At 34.6% G+C, this 18,602-nt stretch overlaps 3 protein-coding genes across 6 annotated transcripts; 2 read left to right on the top strand and 1 right to left on the bottom strand.

Annotated features, from left to right (window-relative positions):
• The first annotated feature begins 3,266 nt into the window (after nucleotides 1-3,266).
• Nucleotides 3,267-7,460, top strand: ABF3 (abscisic acid responsive elements-binding factor 3). 4 transcript variants are annotated; one of them, XM_022280427.2, is made up of 5 exons: nucleotides 3,267-3,421; nucleotides 4,669-5,846; nucleotides 6,886-6,957; nucleotides 7,057-7,086; nucleotides 7,171-7,460. In XM_022280427.2, the coding sequence occupies exons 2-5, from the start codon at nucleotides 4,788-4,790 to the stop codon at nucleotides 7,243-7,245; spliced, it is 1,236 nt and encodes a 411-aa protein (XP_022136119.1). In that variant the 5' UTR covers nucleotides 3,267-3,421; nucleotides 4,669-4,787; the 3' UTR covers nucleotides 7,246-7,460. The 4 variants fall into 4 exon arrangements, with proteins under 4 accessions (XP_022136119.1, XP_022136118.1, XP_087979602.1 ...); XM_022280426.2 differs by having other exon boundaries at nucleotides 3,272-3,421; nucleotides 4,672-5,846; XM_088123476.1 differs by lacking the exon at nucleotides 3,267-3,421 and having other exon boundaries at nucleotides 3,442-4,847; nucleotides 4,908-5,846.
• Nucleotides 7,461-7,612: 152 nt separating this feature from the next.
• On the bottom strand, nucleotides 7,613-11,986 carry DJ1C (Class I glutamine amidotransferase-like superfamily protein). The gene is made up of 8 exons (XM_022280624.2): nucleotides 11,646-11,986; nucleotides 11,284-11,484; nucleotides 10,387-10,536; nucleotides 10,120-10,299; nucleotides 9,781-9,858; nucleotides 9,047-9,247; nucleotides 8,468-8,605; nucleotides 7,613-8,390 (listed from the first exon to the last, which is right to left on the bottom strand). Exons 1-8 carry the CDS (start codon nucleotides 11,877-11,879, stop codon nucleotides 8,178-8,180), a joined length of 1,395 nt encoding a protein of 464 aa, XP_022136316.1. The 5' UTR covers nucleotides 11,880-11,986; the 3' UTR covers nucleotides 7,613-8,177.
• Nucleotides 11,987-13,344: 1,358 nt separating this feature from the next.
• MCCB (3-methylcrotonyl-CoA carboxylase) lies at nucleotides 13,345-18,088 on the top strand. Its single transcript, XM_022280149.2, has 10 exons — nucleotides 13,345-13,656; nucleotides 13,737-13,856; nucleotides 14,213-14,647; nucleotides 14,784-14,874; nucleotides 15,199-15,440; nucleotides 15,529-15,693; nucleotides 16,085-16,159; nucleotides 16,949-17,080; nucleotides 17,501-17,557; nucleotides 17,651-18,088. The coding sequence occupies exons 1-10, from the start codon at nucleotides 13,438-13,440 to the stop codon at nucleotides 17,852-17,854; spliced, it is 1,740 nt and encodes a 579-aa protein (XP_022135841.1). The 5' UTR covers nucleotides 13,345-13,437; the 3' UTR covers nucleotides 17,855-18,088.
• The last annotated feature ends 514 nt before the right edge of the window (nucleotides 18,089-18,602 follow it).

Below are 18,602 nucleotides of genomic sequence, written 5' to 3'. Positions count from 1 at the left end.
ACCATAAATTTCTTCAAAGACGAACAAAACTTTATATTTTACTTTTTTATGTCCGTAATTGGAAAATCTTGAAAATTTAGGGAGGAAACGAAAAATAAGAGAAAATTTTAAAAATCTTAATGTTTTTAATCCTCTTCATGTATTCGCATATTTAAAAATGTAATAACAAGATTATGATTTTGTAAATACGACTGTTATCTTAAAAGTTTTACAACTTCTTTAGACATTTTTACACAATTTCCTATTTATTCTCGTATATCACTCATTTTCGCCTATTACTATTGATAGACGTCTTCACTAATTTAGTCTATCAACCTATTTTAGTTTTTCTCATGAAAAAAGTTTGTGTTGTTTTTTTTTTTTGGTTATATTTACAAATGTAGAATGTTGCCTTTCTTTTTTTAGATAGTTGAACTTGTTTTTTCATACATGCACATGCTCTTAATTATTTTATACTCAACTTTGACTATATTTAAATCCCTTTGTACAAATTGCATCTTTAAATTTTAATTATAAATTGAAATCAATAGAAAAATAAAAATACCCTAAAAATGGAAATAAAGAGTTCAGAACAGAGTAATATTCTTTAATAAAAACTCGAATATTTTACTATGATAATGTTCCTCACAAAAATATAACCGCAGGACATAAAGACAATTAATATCTGTACTTCTTTGACTTTCATTAAAAACAAATAAATAAATAAATTTGTCAATTTTCCCTATATTTAATGGATGAATTCTATTTTGAAATGTTCCATGCCCCTTCTTTGTCGACATACGTTCCTATCAAATCAATCATTTTCAATTTACTAGTAAAAGAAAAAATTATCTTTATTTGTCAAATTACTTAATTGTTGATATATATCCTTCAATTTTGAACTAAAAATAAATCAGTTTTCTCCACCCCGGACCAAGTAAAATTGTTAAATATTTCATTTAGTTATTCAATTTTATTTTGAAATAATTATTGACAAAGGGTATTATAAATTTTTAGTTCTTCAAAAGTTAGGCACACGATTTTAAATATTTTTCTCCCTCTTTAATTTGTCAAAAGAAACAACTCTCATTTTAATAGGATGGACACGTGTCACTATATTATAAAGATTAATCCATCTTTTTATTGGGGTGGGGTAGGGGGAGGGGAGGTGTAGGCTTTTAGTTATCTTCCAAAGCAACCATATGATAAGAAACATTTCAAAAAAAAAAAAAAAAATCATATTTAGAATTTTTTTGAAGCAGTTTACACTATGACAAAATCGGGTTTGACATGTCATTAAATAATAACGATGTTGGACATGCGTCCGACATCATTTCGAGTGTTATTGTATGTTTTTATGTCGAACGGATGTTAATGACGGGCATAGTCCGTCATTATAGACGATCGACATTGTAGCCTACAATGACAGTTGTTTGTGATGTCAGTTGTGGACCGACATCTATTCAACTGTTATTGTAGCCGTTCGTCATTAAATATCCGTCATTTTCCTAATGATGAGAGGTTAAATCCTCCGACCCTCTAGTAGAATTTTAAAGAAATCAATCATCAAGCAATTGACGATCTCTATTTTGTTAGTTAAGTTTGATTCACACTACGAATATAGTGATTAAATTTAATTGGTCTTTACCTTCGATTGGATGTTTTTTATTTTTAATAATCTTATGTAGGTTTCTCATATAATAAAAAAAATAAAAAATGGGTGAAGGCATAAAAAATGTTTGAAAAGTTGCGTTTCAAAATAACTATTCATAGAGTTAATTAAAAGTGTTCTAATCTAAATACTTTAATTAAAGTTGAATATCTTGGATTAGATTTTTTATTAACCCTTTGAATTTAAGTTACATAATGGATTTTGTATTTAAATATCTCTAACTTTTAGATGGTCTAGTAATAGGATTTATTTTGATATGTTATTTTAATATGGTGAATTCGTTAGAGATTGTATCTAATCAAGAAGAATATGATTCCCAATAAAATCAACATTTTTTTTCTCTCCTTTTCCTTCCTTCTCTTTCTTTATATATTTTTTTAAGAAACTTTTTTTAGTTCTTTTTCCAAACTTAGAGTATGGTTGGATAAAAAAAAACTTAGAGAATGGTTTGGAAATTTGTTTTCATTTTTGTTTTCAAATCTGATTTTAATAAATGTAATTCAATAAAGGTAAATTACACACATTGTATTTTTTTTGGTACAACATGTATAAGTGGGAGATCGAACTCACAACATTTAGATTGGAGATATATAGCAATTAACGCTGAGCTATACTCATATTGGCCACACATCACAATTTTGATAGAAAAAACTTTGTTTTATTAAATAAAAACTTACCATAATATAATTTAGTTTACTTTTTTTTAAAACTTCCTATTGTTTCCATATATATATATGGAAAAACACACCAAAAAAAAAAGAACAATTTGTTAAAAATTTATTTTTAAAAAAATTCCATAGAATTTCAAATTTAACGATGATTTAATATAATATTAAAATAATAAATATGTGTAAGGGAAAAAAGTGTTAAATTCAAACTTGTGTTTCCTTTTCACAACAATAATTGATAATTCATTTATTGGGTCTATAGTTAACTTTTGAGTTCACAAACACTTGCTGGGCAGCAAGTGTTGATTTAAAAGTTTGATGGATAAATATCCGATAAATTTCAAAATTTTAAAAATATTTAATAGATCTTGAACTCATAAATTTTTAAAAATGTCTGATACACTCTTGAACTTTACAAGTATTCAATTGTATGGTTAATCAGTGACATACGAAACAGTTTAGACTTAGTAGACAGTTTTTAAAGTTTATGAATTTATCGAACAAAACAAAAGTTTTAAAAATTTTGAATTTAGTAGAAATCTTACATAATTATCCAAATGTCTTTTTAGTTTTTACAAAACTTTTGTTCTCAAAGGAAAAAAAAAATCAAAACAGTTTCTTAATCTAAAAGTCTGCGTTCAGTAATTGGCAATTTGGCTTATTCCCATTGGTCAGCAGCAGCACATGATCTCCTTATGCAGTAGAAAACCTCAGACTTTACCAACCAATAAAACCCCAAATATTACAATCGCATCCCTTTTGTCGGAAAGCTGAATCCAACGGCGGAGTTTGCTGCACATTGCTCCACGCCATTGGCTCTCCTGTCAACCTCAGCTGTCAGACCGTCAGCCATTGGTCCACGTTTCAAGCTCTAGATGGATCCCTTAATTTATTAATATTTCATTTCTAACCAAAAAAATTTGTTTTTTTATTAAAAAAACCCAGAAAAGTAAGCTCAGAAATCCTCAATATAAGCTCAGAAATCTGCGAGAGACACCTGTCGTCTCTTCCAGCCCAAAGAAAGAGGTCTCTCAGCTCAGCTCACTGCCAATTTTCCCAAAAATATCCAACAAAAGGGGGAAAAAAAGGAAAAAAAAAAAAGGTGGGCTGCCATTTTGTTTCACTCATAGTCTTCCTTTTTCTTGCTGTGTTTCGTTTTGTTTCTCACTGCTTTAAATGGCGATTAGTTTAGTTTTTTTTTTCCCCTCTTTTAGTTCATTGATTGTCTTTTTTCATTTTTCTGTAATGGGGTTGTGTAATTTTGTGTTCTATTGCTGTTAAAATGCTGATTTGGGATTGCAGATGTTTGGAAAGTGGGTCTGTGAATTTGGAAGATTAAATGAGCTGGGATTTTTGGTCTTGGACTAATTTTTGTTTGAAATTTGGGATTTGATCTGAACTGACTTTGATACTTTGATTGATTTTGTTTCTCGAGGTTTTGATTTGAACTTGTTTGGTCTCTCTTTGAAGCTTAGGTTTGTAGATAAAGAAAAAGGATCAGTTCTGAGAGTTATGCTCTCTTGATAATTACTGCCTGTTTTTGGGTATATAGAGCTCGGAGTTGATAATCCAAATGTTTAAGATTCAATCTCATCACTCTAATGAATTAGTTTAATTAAGTGTCGTTGGATAACTTTTTTTTTTCATCTTCTATTTTTTAAAATTAAACTTATAAACTCCTTCCACTTTTGGGTTTATCTACTTTGTTAACTACAAAATCTTAGTCAAATTTTGGAAACTAAAAGAGAGAAAAGTAGTTTTTAAAAACTTGTTCTTGTTTTTTGAAGTTTAGAAAGAATTCATACATGTCTTTAGAAAAAGTGATTACCATACTAAAGAAATTATGAAGAAGTAAGAATCATTTTTAAGAATAGAAAACTATAAATAAAATCATTACCAAACGGAAAAATTGGGCCTATAGTGTGTTTAATATAATGGTGCTTGCTTTTTGATGGTGTAAGTTTATGGCATCAGCTTTACTTCTTCAAACTGAGTTGCTGTGATATGGGCTTGTGTTATCAATATGCTGAAACTGGGTGGCTTGAAAGTTTGTCTTGACTCTTGCATAATAGTTTCTGAACAAAAACAAAAACAAAAAAACAAAAAACAAAAAGTTTCTGAACCAAATCGCGACCTATTTGCCGTTGAAGTTATATTGAGAGCTCATTTTCATCCTTGCAAACTTCTTGGAGATGAATTTCTTTTGGAAGTTTTTGTGCTGGTTTATAGGTGTATGGAAATCATAGTAATTGGAGAATAATGTCTAAGAGCTATCTAATACAGGGTTTAGGGACAACCCCTGACAAATCTTTTAGCTTTCATTCCACTGACAAATTTTCTTTCATTCAGTAGAAAGAAACCAAGACAGGCAGACTTGGAAAGGAAGACTCGACATATTATAAGAGAGACGGCTGTTCAAGGCAGTTATCTTAAGGCAGTTGTCATATCAACACGAATTGAGCTCTCAAATGAATTTCAGGAGCTTAGAGGACATGCCACCAGGAGACGGCACCCTGGCTAAGGCACAGGCAAGTTTCACATTGACCAGACAGCCTTCAATATATTCTTTAACTTTTGATGAGTTTCAGAACACCTGGAGTGGACTTGGAAAGGACGTCGGTTCGATGAATATGGACGAACTTCTGAAAAACATATGGACTGCTGAAGAGTCTCAGGCGATGACATCTGCTGCTACTACTACTGCAGGCGGAGCTGGAGCTGGAAGTGCCTACAGTGGGAATGGGAACCTACAGAGGCAAGGTTCGTTAACTTTACCGCGAACCATTAGTCAGAAAACAGTTGATGAGGTTTGGAAAAACTTGAGTGAAGAGAATACTAGTGTTAAAGATGGCTGCGGAGTCCAGGGAAACTTGCCTCGACGGCAACCAACGTTAGGGGAGGTGACTTTGGAGGAATTTTTAGCTAGAGCAGGAGTGGTAAGAGAAGAACCTCAGCATATTGAGAGGCCATTTAACTGTGGATTTTATGGTGGATTATCAAGAGATGACAATAATGCTAGTTTGGCTCTTGGGATGCTTATGGGAAATCAGATAGCTGAGAACAAAAATATGGTTTCTAATCAGAACCAAAATGCAGTGTTTTTAGGGGCAGGAGGTGTGAGGTCTTCTCAGCAACAGCAGCAGCAGCCACTTTTTCCCAAGCCAGCTACCGTGACTTTTGCTTCAATGAACTTAGCAAACAATCATCAGCTTGCTACCCCGGGATCCGGGACTACTTTGGTTGCAGCCCCCAAACCTCCTTTACATGATACTTTACAGGGTGGTAGCATCGGTGCGGTTGGTTTAGGCTCAAGAGGCGTCACTGTTGCTTCAAGATCTCCTACCAGTACAACATCATCTGATCTGATTACAAATATCAACATAGAGACACCTTCATATTCACCAGTTCCATTTTCATTTGGCCGGGGAAGACGAAGCAGCGGAACTCTGGAAAGGGTGGTCGAGAGGAGGCAACGAAGAATGATAAAGAACAGAGAGTCGGCTGCAAGATCACGTGCTCGAAAGCAGGTAGACATGCTAATGGCCATCGTAGTACTCATACATTTTTTAACCATGAAATGCTCTTTCCTAGTACCCTTGGTTTTTAAAAGTATATTCATCTGTTGTATACTTGCTTAGGACTTGGTCTAAAACAGTGAGCCACCAAAAAGGCTTCTAGCCTAATGAAATTCCTGAGTTAATTATGTTCCTAACAGTTCTACCCAAAATATTATAGACGGATTCCTTGTATCATGTATATAGCTGGGGATTATATTTTTGCCTGTTAAACTTACAGTTTAAGTCTACTGATAGTCAACTCCATAACTTTTATTGTTATGATATCTGTGATATCTTCCATAAAGAAGATTCACAGCTTATGCTGAAAAGATTTCTGTGGGGCATATTCTTTTTTTTATATAACTTGGAATCGGAGCTTTGTTCTCCTATAGTCAGGGGCACTTGTGCCTGCCTTAAGGCCTGGACCCGGGAGAAATCAAAGGTTTTTTTGTATTAAACTCACCATAAGGTTTGAACTTGAGACCTCTGAGTCAGTATGATCAAGAGATCTCAAGTCCTTGCCAATTGGATTACCTCTGAAGACTTGCGAGGTATATTCTTTGTAGTGGAAAGTTCAACGATAAGAGAAACAGGTTGAGGGTGTCAAAAATAACGTAAACCCTATACCTGTGTTCAATGATTTTAGCATCCATATAAATTATAAATTCTACGAGTTATATTCTTAGTTAAGTTCATCAGTTATATGCTTATTTTTCGTATGTCACGTGTATCGACGCCTTGAAGTGTAACTTGCAATTTATCACTCATATTTGAATTAAACTCTGCAGTCTTTACCTTAAAATTGTACTCTCAAGAGATTAGTGTAAAAACATTCTTTGATGCTGCCAACACTTCCAGCCAATTACACAAACCATTTTGAAACTGGACTGTTCAAAGTGGCTAAGGCATCTTAGTGCTGTAGAATCCAGGCCTCAGAAATCAAAGTCTGATCATTTAACTCTGCTTTACAAGTTTTAGATTCTTCCACAATAAGAGTTTGATATTTCAGGCTTACACCTTGGAACTAGAGGCAGAAGTTGCAAAACTCAAAGAAATGAACCAAGAGTTGCAGAAGAAACAGGTATATTTCATATTAGAAATGATTTTATTTGGTATATTTGGTTTAAGCAGCCATCTTTACCTCCATTTGTCTTTTGTTTATGCATCTTATCATCTGCAGAGAGAGATAATGGAAATGCAGAAAAATCAGGTACATATTTCTCCCATCTGTCTCGAAACTTCCAACTCAAGTTTTCATTTTAACAACCCTTTGTTTTTCCTTGTGTTTTGACAGATCTTGGAGAAGATGAAATGTCAGTTGGGAGGTAAAAGAATCTGCTTAAGAAGAACACTGACTGGCCCTTGGTAGAGTTACCGCGACGAACGGTCGAATTTAGATTATAGTGTCTGTAACAAACACAAAAGCAGTATGCAAAAGGCTTAGGCTGTGTGTTTCTAATCTGATTTCAAGCTTACAGTTAGATTGGTAGCTGTAAATATGGAAGTTCGGGTTAGCGGTATGTAGATAGCATATATCAGAAAGCAGAATTGAGCCTTGTCATGTATAAATGAACTTTTTGCTTTCTTGTGGTTGTTTTCTTGGATCTCTGTTTCATAAAGCTGTTTCTGATGGTTTGCCATCCAATTATTAGTATCCTGGGTTGAAATGCCTGTTTAGCAGTTATCTTCTCTGATTCAAAGCTAAACCAAAAGATGATGAAAATGTGACAGAAAACTTGCAATTCCAAACAGAGTGTGGGAAAACCCTGTATAGATTACTAAAATAATGTGCAGATACAGCTTCAAAAGCAACAAAAATAGTATGCTGAGGCTTAAAAATAAGTGCAGTGAGAAATTATAATCCACCTGCACAAAACAGTAATAATACAGGATAAAATTTCAGAGAAACTTCATTTTGTGCTCATGCTTTCATAATGAAATTTTTGTCACGGTTCACATAGAGAGATGGGGCCTTGTCTGTCTGGACAAAACATCTGTGTGAAGCAGCTCCAATCCAAAAGTTCCTCCAGTTGTTAAGAGTATCTGCAAAAGGCTTACTTAACATACTCATCTCTTGAAGAATTGAAGTTTATAGTGTCTCTCAGCCAACACGTTATGAACCTGCACGATGCACGGAGTTGGCTGCAGCTGGCAATTTCAGTGACCACTGACCATGTTTTTAAGGCTTAATCTACCAGACAATGGATGATTTTATGTGCTCCTTGGTCGTTTCTTGGAAGGAGAGGTTGTGCAACTGTACGAGCACTTTTTGTTACTTGAAAATCGCTTTCCTTTGGGACGTCATCCAGCTCTGGGATACTCGAAAACCAAACCTTCTGCTACACTTCTTGCTCTCGCATGACCAAAAAACTTGCTTACAATAGCCAATGTGAAATCTATTACATTGTAAAATCCCTTGCTCGTTATCAGTCTACCATCAATAATTACTTTTGCAGCATTTACTTCATCCGCTGACTCAGTTTCCAGAGATGGATAAGCAGTTGCTCTCTTGTCCTGTTTGGAAACTGAAATATTGAGCACCCGCTATGATGGTATAGGACCAGAAATATGATAGATGGCTTTCATATTACCTTCAGTAGACCCTGTTTAAACAGAACTGCAGGTGAAGAGCAGACTGCACCATATATCCTTTTGGCAGAATCCTGTTCTTTGAGCATCTTCTTGAGGATCCTGGATTTGGAAAGTCGCTCATCTGCCGCGGCTCCTCCCTGAAATTTTATGGCAGAAATTGTGCTAGGATGTTGAATTCAAAAGAGAGATATCTAGAAGCATTTAAGATAAGACCAAACAGTTAACCACTACAAAGTGTAAATCGACTAACTGGGAAAGAAACTTCTAATGCACTTATAAGGTAGCAAGGCATGCATAAAGTTACAAGATAAAGATTGTATTAAAAAACCATAAGAATTCACTGAGGTAATTGACTGAAGAGAAATTGACAATGATTATGATATCCAAAATCTACGATGGTGGCTTGGCTACAAGATAGCAGACAGGTAAAGAGCTTCAGTGAACATACCACACCTGGTGAACAACAAACTGTAAATAAATTTGTTTTCAAGCCCGGAGACGAATACTCTCACAATTTTTCTTCCTGTCTGGAAGTGGGTAATCAAGTCGAAGTTCTTCAGAAATTTCAATAAGCTTACCGGTAGAATAATTATATCATATATTGATTCTGCAGCTTCTTTAATCAACTTGTCAGCAACAACTTTTGTTCCTGTTGATGCCAAAATCTGAAGGGACTTTTCAACTGAAGCAATCACGACATCCACCTTAGCTCGCCTCAAAATATCAGCAATGGTTACCAGTTCGATCCCTTGAGAGCCATTTGCAATTGGTATAAGAACCTGAACAAACGAAAAAAGAATATGTAAGGTTAAAAAATCAATGTACATACCCTCTTCTGCGATTCAAGTTAATTGGAGAGATTCTTCGTAATACATTGATTTTGGGAAAATGTGGTCGTCTTCTTTTTGTAATCTACGTATTGGAATGATATTTTAGTTTCCTATCAAAAAGGAAGTTAAGCAATGTTTTGTATTGTATAACACTGGGGTTGAGAACATCCTTCTAGAACATAAATATATCATTATACCCAAATGTATTTTATGGTTTCCATTTCGGAGAATAGTAAAAGCAGTTAATAGAAAAAATTCAAGAGACACCCCAAACAAACTGTCATTTATTTAGAAAAATACAATGAACAACAATTATAATTAGGATAGATAAACAGATATTGGATGATTCCATTATAATCTCGCTTTTAACACATGAAATTGTCTATTGATTCTCAACATTACTACCTTTTACAGATGAATATATCATTTAGAATACCGTATATTCAGGACCTACAAATCAAACAGAGTTCTAGGCAACTTACACGAGGAGTATGATCAACGGACCAGTCAACTTTGTTGAACTCTTCCTTCCGTTGGCAATCATTCTCAGAATCCATCAGCTGACAGAAGAACACAAGAAAGCCAACTCAAGCATTTTAGTTATAGAATATGCGAAGTTTGAGAATCTCAAAAAGGATAGTTCCATGTGAGAATGAATAATTGCATTGGAAAGAAATAAATCGTCCTGGTATATTGAATATTCAGCACAGCTGTGAAGATTACAAGTGATAATTCCATATAATGTAATTGTTTGAGTTCCACAATGAACAAGCAAAAATATCCAAGAAAATATTACATAGAAGATCAGCTATAAACCTCACCAATAATTCTCCAACCTCCTTAGCAACGGATTCTCCATGCAGCTGCTCAACTAAAGCTAAGGCAAATCCGAAAGTAGTTCCTGGACCACGGCTTGTCGTAAGCTCTCCTGATACTTGAATATTTGATTTAACAGCCCAGAATGTTGGGAGCTTGTCAGTGAATGCAGGGTGACAAGTAGTCTTGCACAACAAACTACATTATAATTAGCAATTACATTCATATTTTCAAATAAGCTATATGTATTCTAGTTTGATTCCATAAGCTACCTGTTTTCTTCTTACAAGACCCCATGGCAGAAGGGTGACTGCTGGAGCAGCACATATAGCTCCATACAGCCTCTTCTCCTCAGCTTGTCTGCTGGTAATTTTCCGCAGTATTTCGCAATCCCTTAATCTCACAGAGCCAGGCATCCCTCCCTAATAATGTATGCATAACTATTATAACCATAAGTGAAAAGTTCTTTGACAGGCCATCTACAGTGCTGAGATTCCTAAGGTGGAAAATGACAGTCACACTCACATCTTCAGTCCTCAATTGTTACAGTGCTAAATATATCTTAATTATGTCTTCCCAATTCTATTAAGAAATATATCAGTCATGCCTTACACGGCCACTCAACGATATATCAGGTGTAAATCCTATTTTTGACCATGGAACATTTTTGTCCCTAAACTTTTAATTGTTCTATTTTAGTCCTTCAATTTTTAAATATTTTGTTTCGGTTCTTAAAACTTTATTAAAAAGAAAAAAAGAAAAAACCGTTTTAGTCCTTGTCATTGTTTCATTCATCATTTTAAAAAAGTTCTAAACCTGTCTCATAACCTGACATTGGTTCTACTATTGCAGCTTCAAACACTTGATTTACACCTATTCTTGCATATATTTACTCATCAAGTACGTAAACAAAAAACGTTCTTATTTTATTAGAGTAAAATATTTGAAAGTTCACAGACCAAAAAAAACTTGAAACTTCAGAGACCAAGTAAGATTTATATAAAACTATTACTATGGCCGCTTTCTCACCGTTTTATTATGTTTGTTGTCACTTTTTAAATGTCCATCAACTGTATGAAAATTATATGCTTCCTCAAAAGATTCTCAATTCTGAAGTAATCTAAGCCTTGGGTCAGTTCTAGTTTCTATTCACGAGTGAAAGTACTTACAGGCAAAGCAACGAGGTCGAAAACTTCATTGGAGCATGAATTGATTAAGGTATCAGCGACCAATTTCATACCCCCAGAAGCTTCGATTTCAAGCTCTGGTTCCACCGACGCCACAGTCACGGCGGCTCCAGCTTGACGCAAAACATCAACTATAATAACAGCTTCCATCTCCTCAGTTCCAAAACCGATAGGAACCAGAACCTGCGCGTATACACATGAGTTCCGAGTCTCTACTGTCTTCTCAAAAACAGTTTAAAAAACTTATCAAACAAAATAATTTAGGCGTTGATTCATCAATTAACGGAAAACCCATGATGGTTTTTTAAGGTTTAAGAGATGGCAAATGGATATCATAGAAGGACCTTCTTGAGAGGCTTGGACGGAGATGCATTGGTAGCTATAGTGCCAGAGCTGGAGACCGTTAGCGGTGGATTTGGAGAGAGAGTTTTCGTAGCTTTGGCAGAGAGTTTCTTGGAAACCGCTTTGCGCTGCTCCGATGCCATTGGAGCGAATGAGGGAGAAGAAACAGAGGTGGCGACAGATAGAGCCATGGGAGAGAGCTTGGGCAGAGCATTTGGTATCAAGTAAGTCGCCATTGAAACTCTGCATCAACTACGCGACCTGAATATCTCACCCCTTTCTACAAATCGTATCCAAAACCCCAAATTACGGGTTCTCGATTTTGATTCTTATATTTTGAAGTTTCAACCCTCCTTTATTTCATTTTTTTTTTATTCTTGTTCCAAAAAAACATGGTATCAAATGTCTGTGACATATTGATATTTCTACCTACATTTCTATGTACTATGGATTCAACGTTTCTATCATATTAGATATGAAAAATGTAAACAAAAAGTATTTTAAAAAATAAAAAAAATGTTTATTTATTAATTTAAATATTTTTTTACAATTTTTGAATTTTTCAACAGAAATATTTATTGATATCGACATTTTATTAATATTTTCATGAAATCGGGAGTTCGACGTTTTCATTGACATCTAGAACTCTTCCAAAGGGTGACTTCTTATTTGTAAAAATTTAACAAAAAACTTGTATCAAATAAAGTTCTCTAATACATATTATTATAGAAAAATAAGATGAAAGATTTAATGGACCACTATACTATAGAGATAAAACAAATTTTCTAAGTATAAGGAATCGAAATGAATTTCAAGTTTGTTTTTGGGACCAAAATTTAAACATTATTTTTAATATTACATCATAACTATGGCGAGTCCAACGTAATTAGTATAATTATTACCATAGTAAATATCAATAATTCAATCCCTACTCCACTATTCTTCAGCTACAAAATTTTTAAATAATTAAATGAAATATAGCATATAAGGAGACAAACCTATGAGCTCTTTAACCCTGCGGCTTTATTTAATATGTGTTATTTTAGCCGCAGTTAAACCAATTTTATTATTATTTTTTATATATATAATGGAAGTAGACAATTAGTACAATAAAGTAGACGATTATACTAAGTAGATAAAATTACACGTGAAATCAAAACATTTTTTTAGTATAACCATATCTAAAATGAGATTCGAACTCACCACTTTTTTTATTAATTTTTTAACGAGTATATCTCGAGAAGAAAGAAGACTTTAATTTCATGAAGGAGTTATATAATGAAGAGTCTCCTCAACATAATTCATCGATATGGAAATTCAGAATGTCAAAAAAACGTTGCTACTCGATGGAGAACATATTTTGCCAAACGATCAACATATTTGTTGTAAGCACAAAGAAGTTGTTTAAATGGTTCAAAATTTTCGAGTTAATTTTTTGATGTCAGAAAATCCAATTAAATTCTAATAATGATTAATAAAATGTTAATAGAAATATAAATCTGAGTATTAATAAATAAATAAAAAACATTAACAATAGGCTTTAATAAAACATGAAGCAACGAGTACTAAATCAATAATTAAAGCTGAAAACATTAATATGTTCACATAGACAGCATAACAGGATAAAGACTATGTTTTATCCTTTAAATTCCACGATATTTATTTATTCTTAAAAAAATCACAATATTTAAACAGAAAAAAAAAAAAAAAAAACAAGTCGAACCGGATAGGAGTTACAGGTAAGCTTGCAAGATAAAAATGTCGTTCTGATCTTTGATCGGCACTTCGGGAGAGATGCTGAGAACATTTGCCAGAAGAGCAGCTTCTTCTTCTTCATCCGCTTTCGCCTCAAATTCATGGATTTCGATTTCCCCCCAGGTTCTTCTTCCTAAGAAGAGGGAATTCTGCTTGGGCGTCCTTCCCGATGGAGTTGATCGGAGCTCCGACGCATTCGCCCGTAATTCCAAGGCCATGGACGCCTTCATTTCCGACCTCCGTTCTCACATTGACAAGGCATGCCGCTGTTCACTTGGAAATGGATTGTGTCGATGCTTTTGGGGAGACTGATCTTTAACTGTGTTAGTGGCTTGCAGATTCTAGCTGGGGGCGGACCCGAAGCTGTGAAGAGAAATAGGAGTCGGAATAAACTACTTCCGAGAGAACGGATCGATTGCCTTCTTGATCCTGGATCTTCATTCCTCGAGCTTTCTCAGGTTTTTTGTTGCTTATTCTGTTAATTTATCCGTTGGTTTAATATTTGTTTCCATAAGAACTGCTTCATTTCATTTCTCAACTTGTTTAACTGCAAAATCATGATCATTGATTGATGATCAGTTGTTCAGATATTCCGTACGATCATGCATGGCTGCCCATGAAATCTCACTTGATTGGTGTGGGGTTCATGATGGGACTGAAAGTTTCCTTAGTATTTTCTTTCTGCTTGATCTACTTGCTAAGTGTTCTTTACTGTATCATCTTTCTTGCTTTTAATTTATGTTTCCTCAGTTTGATGCGCTTCTGAGAAATATTCTTAAATGCATGTCTTCATTTCTTTTAAAATATGGGGTAGCTCGCAGGCCATGAACTGTATGATGAACCCTTGCCATCCGCTGGGATAATCACTGGGATAGGTCCTGTCCATGGGCGACTCTGTATGTTTGTAGCCAATGACCCTACAGTTAAGGGAGGGACTTACTATCCCATCACTGTCAAGAAACATCTCAGGGCCCAGGAGATTGCTGCAAGATGCAACTTACCCTGCATATATCTGGTTGATAGTGGAGGTGCTTTCCTTCCAAAGCAAGCCGAGGTGTTTCCTGATAGGGATAATTTTGGCAGAATATTCTATAACCAAGCTGTAATGTCTGCCGAAGGCCTTCCTCAAATAGCTCTCGTATTGGGTTCTTGCACAGCTGGGGGTGCTTATATTCCTGCAATGGCGGATGAGAGTGTAATGGTCAAAGGAAATGGCACCATATTTCTTGCAGGTCCTCCACTAGTGAAGGTCTGTTCCTCTCATATAGTGTTTCTAATTAGCTTGCATTTATCTCTATGAATGTTTGTTAATTTAGAGGACATTAAGCTATGGTGGTGGTTTTGTCTCTAATCCTAGATTTTATCTGAATAAGATGTTAAAATAGGCTGCTACAGGTGAGGAAGTTTCTGCAGAGGACTTAGGGGGTGCCGGTGTGCATTGCAAGACATCTGGAGTTTCTGACTATTTTGCTCAAGGTAGTTTATAATATTCGTGCTTTGAGCCTCAAGTCCAAAAGTTTTAAAAGTTATTACAGTTTCATTTTCCTTTCCTTGACTAGTTATGCATTTATTACTATTTATGTGCTGTTTACGAGCATTATAAGTTGTAACAATAGTGGAAACTGTATCTTATTACCTTCAAAAACAACTGTTTGGATCCTTTTCATGCAAAGTCGTGTCTTTGTGTCCTTCACACACAAACCTATGTATAAACCAAAAGGCTGGATTAGAAAGGGGGGCACCATAATTTCAAATTTTTCCATTCAGTGAGATATCAAATGCAATTTACATTTTCTGCAGATGAACTGCATGCACTGGCACTTGGGAGAAACATCGTTAAGAATTTACACATGGCTGGGAAAGGAAGCTTGATAAATGAACTGGAAAACATACACCAAGATTTCAAGGAGCCATTATATGATGTCAGGGAACTTCGGTCCATTGCCCCTACTGATCATAAGCAGTCTTTTGATATTCGCTCCGTAATAGCTCGAATTGTTGATGGAAGTGAATTTGATGAATTCAAAAAATTATATGGAACGGTGAGGGCTTTTTAAAACAAAAATTGCCTACTTTTTTATTCGTTCTTTCTTAATCTTTCTAAACTTCATCAAATTGCATGGAATGCAGACTCTAATTACAGGCTTTGCCAGAATTTTTGGTCAGCCTGTAGGAATTATTGGAAACAATGGGATATTATTTAACGAATCTGCTTTAAAGGGGGCACATTTCATTGAGTTATGCACACAGCGGAATATTCCTTTGGTCTTTCTTCAGAATATCACTGGATTTATGGTATGTGACACCAATTCACTTACCGTGTTAAAATTTTCTAAACTGAATTCTTTTTTAATGTATTCCATTTTGATCTTAAATATGTACGCTTTTTTACTTGTAAATTTAATTCTTAGATCTTAGGCTCATATGTTGTACATCTGACCCGATAATGGTTTTCTTTCTACTATTATTCTAAATAACCCTTACTCATGTTTGGAGTTTTGAGTATCATTCATTTTGCTCGTGTGTAAATCTACAATACATCTTTTGTCTTATTTAGATGGAATGTTAGATTGTACTTATTGTCCAACTTTTATGTGGATGTACTTCTAGTTTCATGATTATTTATTACTAAATAGAAGTTTTCAAGATTTGTAGAAGCTGGGAGGTGATGTTTATAGTTTGACAGGTTGGCTCAAGATCTGAAGCAAATGGCATTGCAAAGTCGGGGGCAAAAATGGTCATGGCAGTTTCTTGTGCAAAGGTCATTCTCTAATTGTTCCTTATGACTAAAAGTTATTTTAATAATGTGATTTATATCTAGCCAATCTAGCCATCCATTATGCAAGAACACGTAAAATAGGCTGCAGCATGTTTATGTAATGACTGGTGATCGGTAGCCAGGAAGTGGTCTAAGATCTTCTGCTACTATGCACTTCCATTCTGTGGGTATTTGATATATCAGAAATGAATGTTTTTAACTTTTAAGGACATTTAGCGGGAGCTTGATCTTCGGCTTCTTAATTGCAATAACTTTTGTAGCTATTGCGTTCTTCTGTTATTGACCGTGGTGGATCATTGGGGGACCAATGGGAGCAAGTATGAATGAGTCATAAAGATTTCAATTTTTTTAAGAATAAATATAATAAAATCAAGCATTTGTTATTATTATGCCTACCAATTTCTTTTTCCATTTACGGTCTTTTAGAAACTAGTTATTTGTGCTCTTTTGATTATTCAACTGTTTGTGTAATTTTAAAGGAGTTTGATTATATGATTAAATATTGTAAGTGTCCTCTATTAATACTGTTATATTACCACTTACCACACACCTGGTGTTATCGATTTATTATTTTTTTTACTTATTTAAGTTCATATTCAGCCCCGTCAGCTAGGATTTTAACTACTCATCTGGTTTAATTTTCTTTATAAATTCTTAAAGGGTGGGCATTACTTTTGTCCTCGTGATTTGTACTAAAAATGTAAATGGGACATATTAGCTATTGAAATGGTTTCTCACCTATTTATCTTTATTTCAATTTTATGGGAATAGGTCCCCAAAGTTACTATCATTGTTGGCGGAAGCTTTGGTGCTGGAAATTATGCCATGTGTGGCCGAGCATACAGTCCCAACTTTTTGTTCTTATGGCCGAATGCCAGAATTTCTGTGATGGGCGGTGCTCAGGTAGGCTTTTACTCTATATTTCTTGGATATGGAATATATGGCAAAACAATTTATACTCTATAGTCTTGCTATGCCAGGAAAGGAACCATAGTATATAAAAGTCCTGATTTCTTTCTCACATGTTTTTCTAAACTTTTAGGTTTCTGATCATGTTATAGATGTGCTTATGAAGGATAGATAAGTTTGCCAATGTGTTATACATCCAAGGGGCTTGTCTCGTAAAATACAATACATCTTGTTATTATGTGTGCCAAATAATTGGTGAAAGTTTGAGGTTCCCCTCATAATGTTGTTCCTTAATCATGTGTTTGTCTTACTTTCTTACTTGTTTCTAAGAGCTGTATTTTGCCTATCATCTTGGCCTACTCATTGTAAGACTCACCAATTTCTTGAAAAAAATGTCATGTTTGCAATGTAAAGGCTGCTGGTGTACTGAGTCAGATAGAAAAGAGCAATAAAAAGAAGCAAGGAATTAAGGTAATGTTCAATTTAATCTGATGAACAATAGTTTTCTTTCCTGAGATTACCAAGTACTAGTTCCCATATTTTTCTTTGGACCTGTATTTGCAGTGGGACAAAGAAGAGGAAGAAAGATTCAAGGCGAAGGTCGTCGATGCATATGAGAGAGAAGGAAGTTCTTACTATTCCACAGCTCGGCTATGGGACGATGGAATCATCGACCCAGCCGACACCCGAAAGGTTATCGGTCTGTGCATCTCGGCTTCCCGGAACCGTGCCCCAGAAGATACAAAGTTCGGTGTATTTAGAATGTAAAATAGTATGCAATAGATATGTTTCTGTTGCACAAGTAAGTAAGGCCTAAAACTAGCAGTTGGCAACAAAAATGTTTGCTGCTCATTTGTTCCAAGATGTGTTACAGATATGATTTTATGTACAACTTCAACTTTTCCTAGAACCACTTTCTGTTGTTCAGTTACTGGAAGGTCAGTATATAACATTCGAAATAATCTGAGAATAAAAGTTATTCTGCTGTGGAATTGGGATGCATATTGTTATGTTTTCTGTAATATAAAACAATCTTGTATAATTACGATCCTCTTATATTATTTTATGAGTTGTGGAGTGCACCTCATATAATTAAATTATTTAACAATAATGTAATTAAAGGGATTGATACCAACGTTAAGAATTTTTGCACGAGTGTTGACAATTTTTCTCATGTGTTCAAATAGTGATAATGCAATTCAATAAGGTAGAGAGATTGTTGAGACATCTCAATAAATTCATTTAAGCTTTTGAGTTTATTGTCCTATATTGTTATTTCCTCCTAATTTATTATGATTTCCATTCAATGGGTCTCTGTACGGATCTGCCTCGTTTTTTAGTTCAACGATGAAGAAGTGGGGATGGGGATTATAATCGGCAACATTTTAGTTGAGAGTATATAGCTCGTTTTTTTTTTTTCGGAAAACAAATAATATATAGCTCGTTAGAGATGGGTCCTGACGATTTTCAGCGGACTGGGATTTCTCTGTTTATCAGGGATGAGAAAAAATTATAA

Source organism: Momordica charantia (assembly GCF_013281855.1).
Source record: "Momordica charantia cultivar OHB3-1 chromosome 4 unlocalized genomic scaffold, Mcharantia_2.0 BLBB01000004.1, whole genome shotgun sequence".
NCBI lineage: Eukaryota > Viridiplantae > Streptophyta > Magnoliopsida > Cucurbitales > Cucurbitaceae > Momordica > Momordica charantia.
The sequence above is the reverse complement of the archived record's forward strand: the minus strand, read 5'-3'. Positions and strand labels throughout refer to the sequence as shown.

What these genes read in the sequence shown, in the direction of transcription:
- ABF3 (XM_022280427.2), top strand. Translation starts at nt 4,788, where the DNA reads ATGAATTTCAGGAGCTTAGAGGACATGCCACCAGGAGACGGCACCCTG. An exon ending in GATCACGTGCTCGAAAGCAG is followed by an intron (nt 5,847 to 6,885) that starts GTAGACATGCTA and finishes TTGATATTTCAG; the next exon opens with GCTTACACCTTGGAACTAGA. An exon ending in AAGAGTTGCAGAAGAAACAG is followed by an intron (nt 6,958 to 7,056) that starts GTATATTTCATA and finishes TATCATCTGCAG; the next exon opens with AGAGAGATAATGGAAATGCA.
- DJ1C (XM_022280624.2), bottom strand. Translation starts at nt 11,879, where the DNA reads ATGGCGACTTACTTGATACCAAATGCTCTGCCCAAGCTCTCTCCCATG. An exon ending in TCGACCTCGTTGCTTTGCCT is followed by an intron (nt 10,537 to 11,283) that starts GTAAGTACTTTC and finishes ATACATTATTAG; the next exon opens with GGAGGGATGCCTGGCTCTGT. An exon ending in CCGTTGATCATACTCCTCGT is followed by an intron (nt 9,248 to 9,780) that starts GTAAGTTGCCTA and finishes TCGTTTGTTCAG; the next exon opens with GTTCTTATACCAATTGCAAA.
- MCCB (XM_022280149.2), top strand. Translation starts at nt 13,438, where the DNA reads ATGCTGAGAACATTTGCCAGAAGAGCAGCTTCTTCTTCTTCATCCGCT. An exon ending in TCAAAAAATTATATGGAACG is followed by an intron (nt 15,441 to 15,528) that starts GTGAGGGCTTTT and finishes CATGGAATGCAG; the next exon opens with ACTCTAATTACAGGCTTTGC. An exon ending in TGGCAGTTTCTTGTGCAAAG is followed by an intron (nt 16,160 to 16,948) that starts GTCATTCTCTAA and finishes TTATGGGAATAG; the next exon opens with GTCCCCAAAGTTACTATCAT.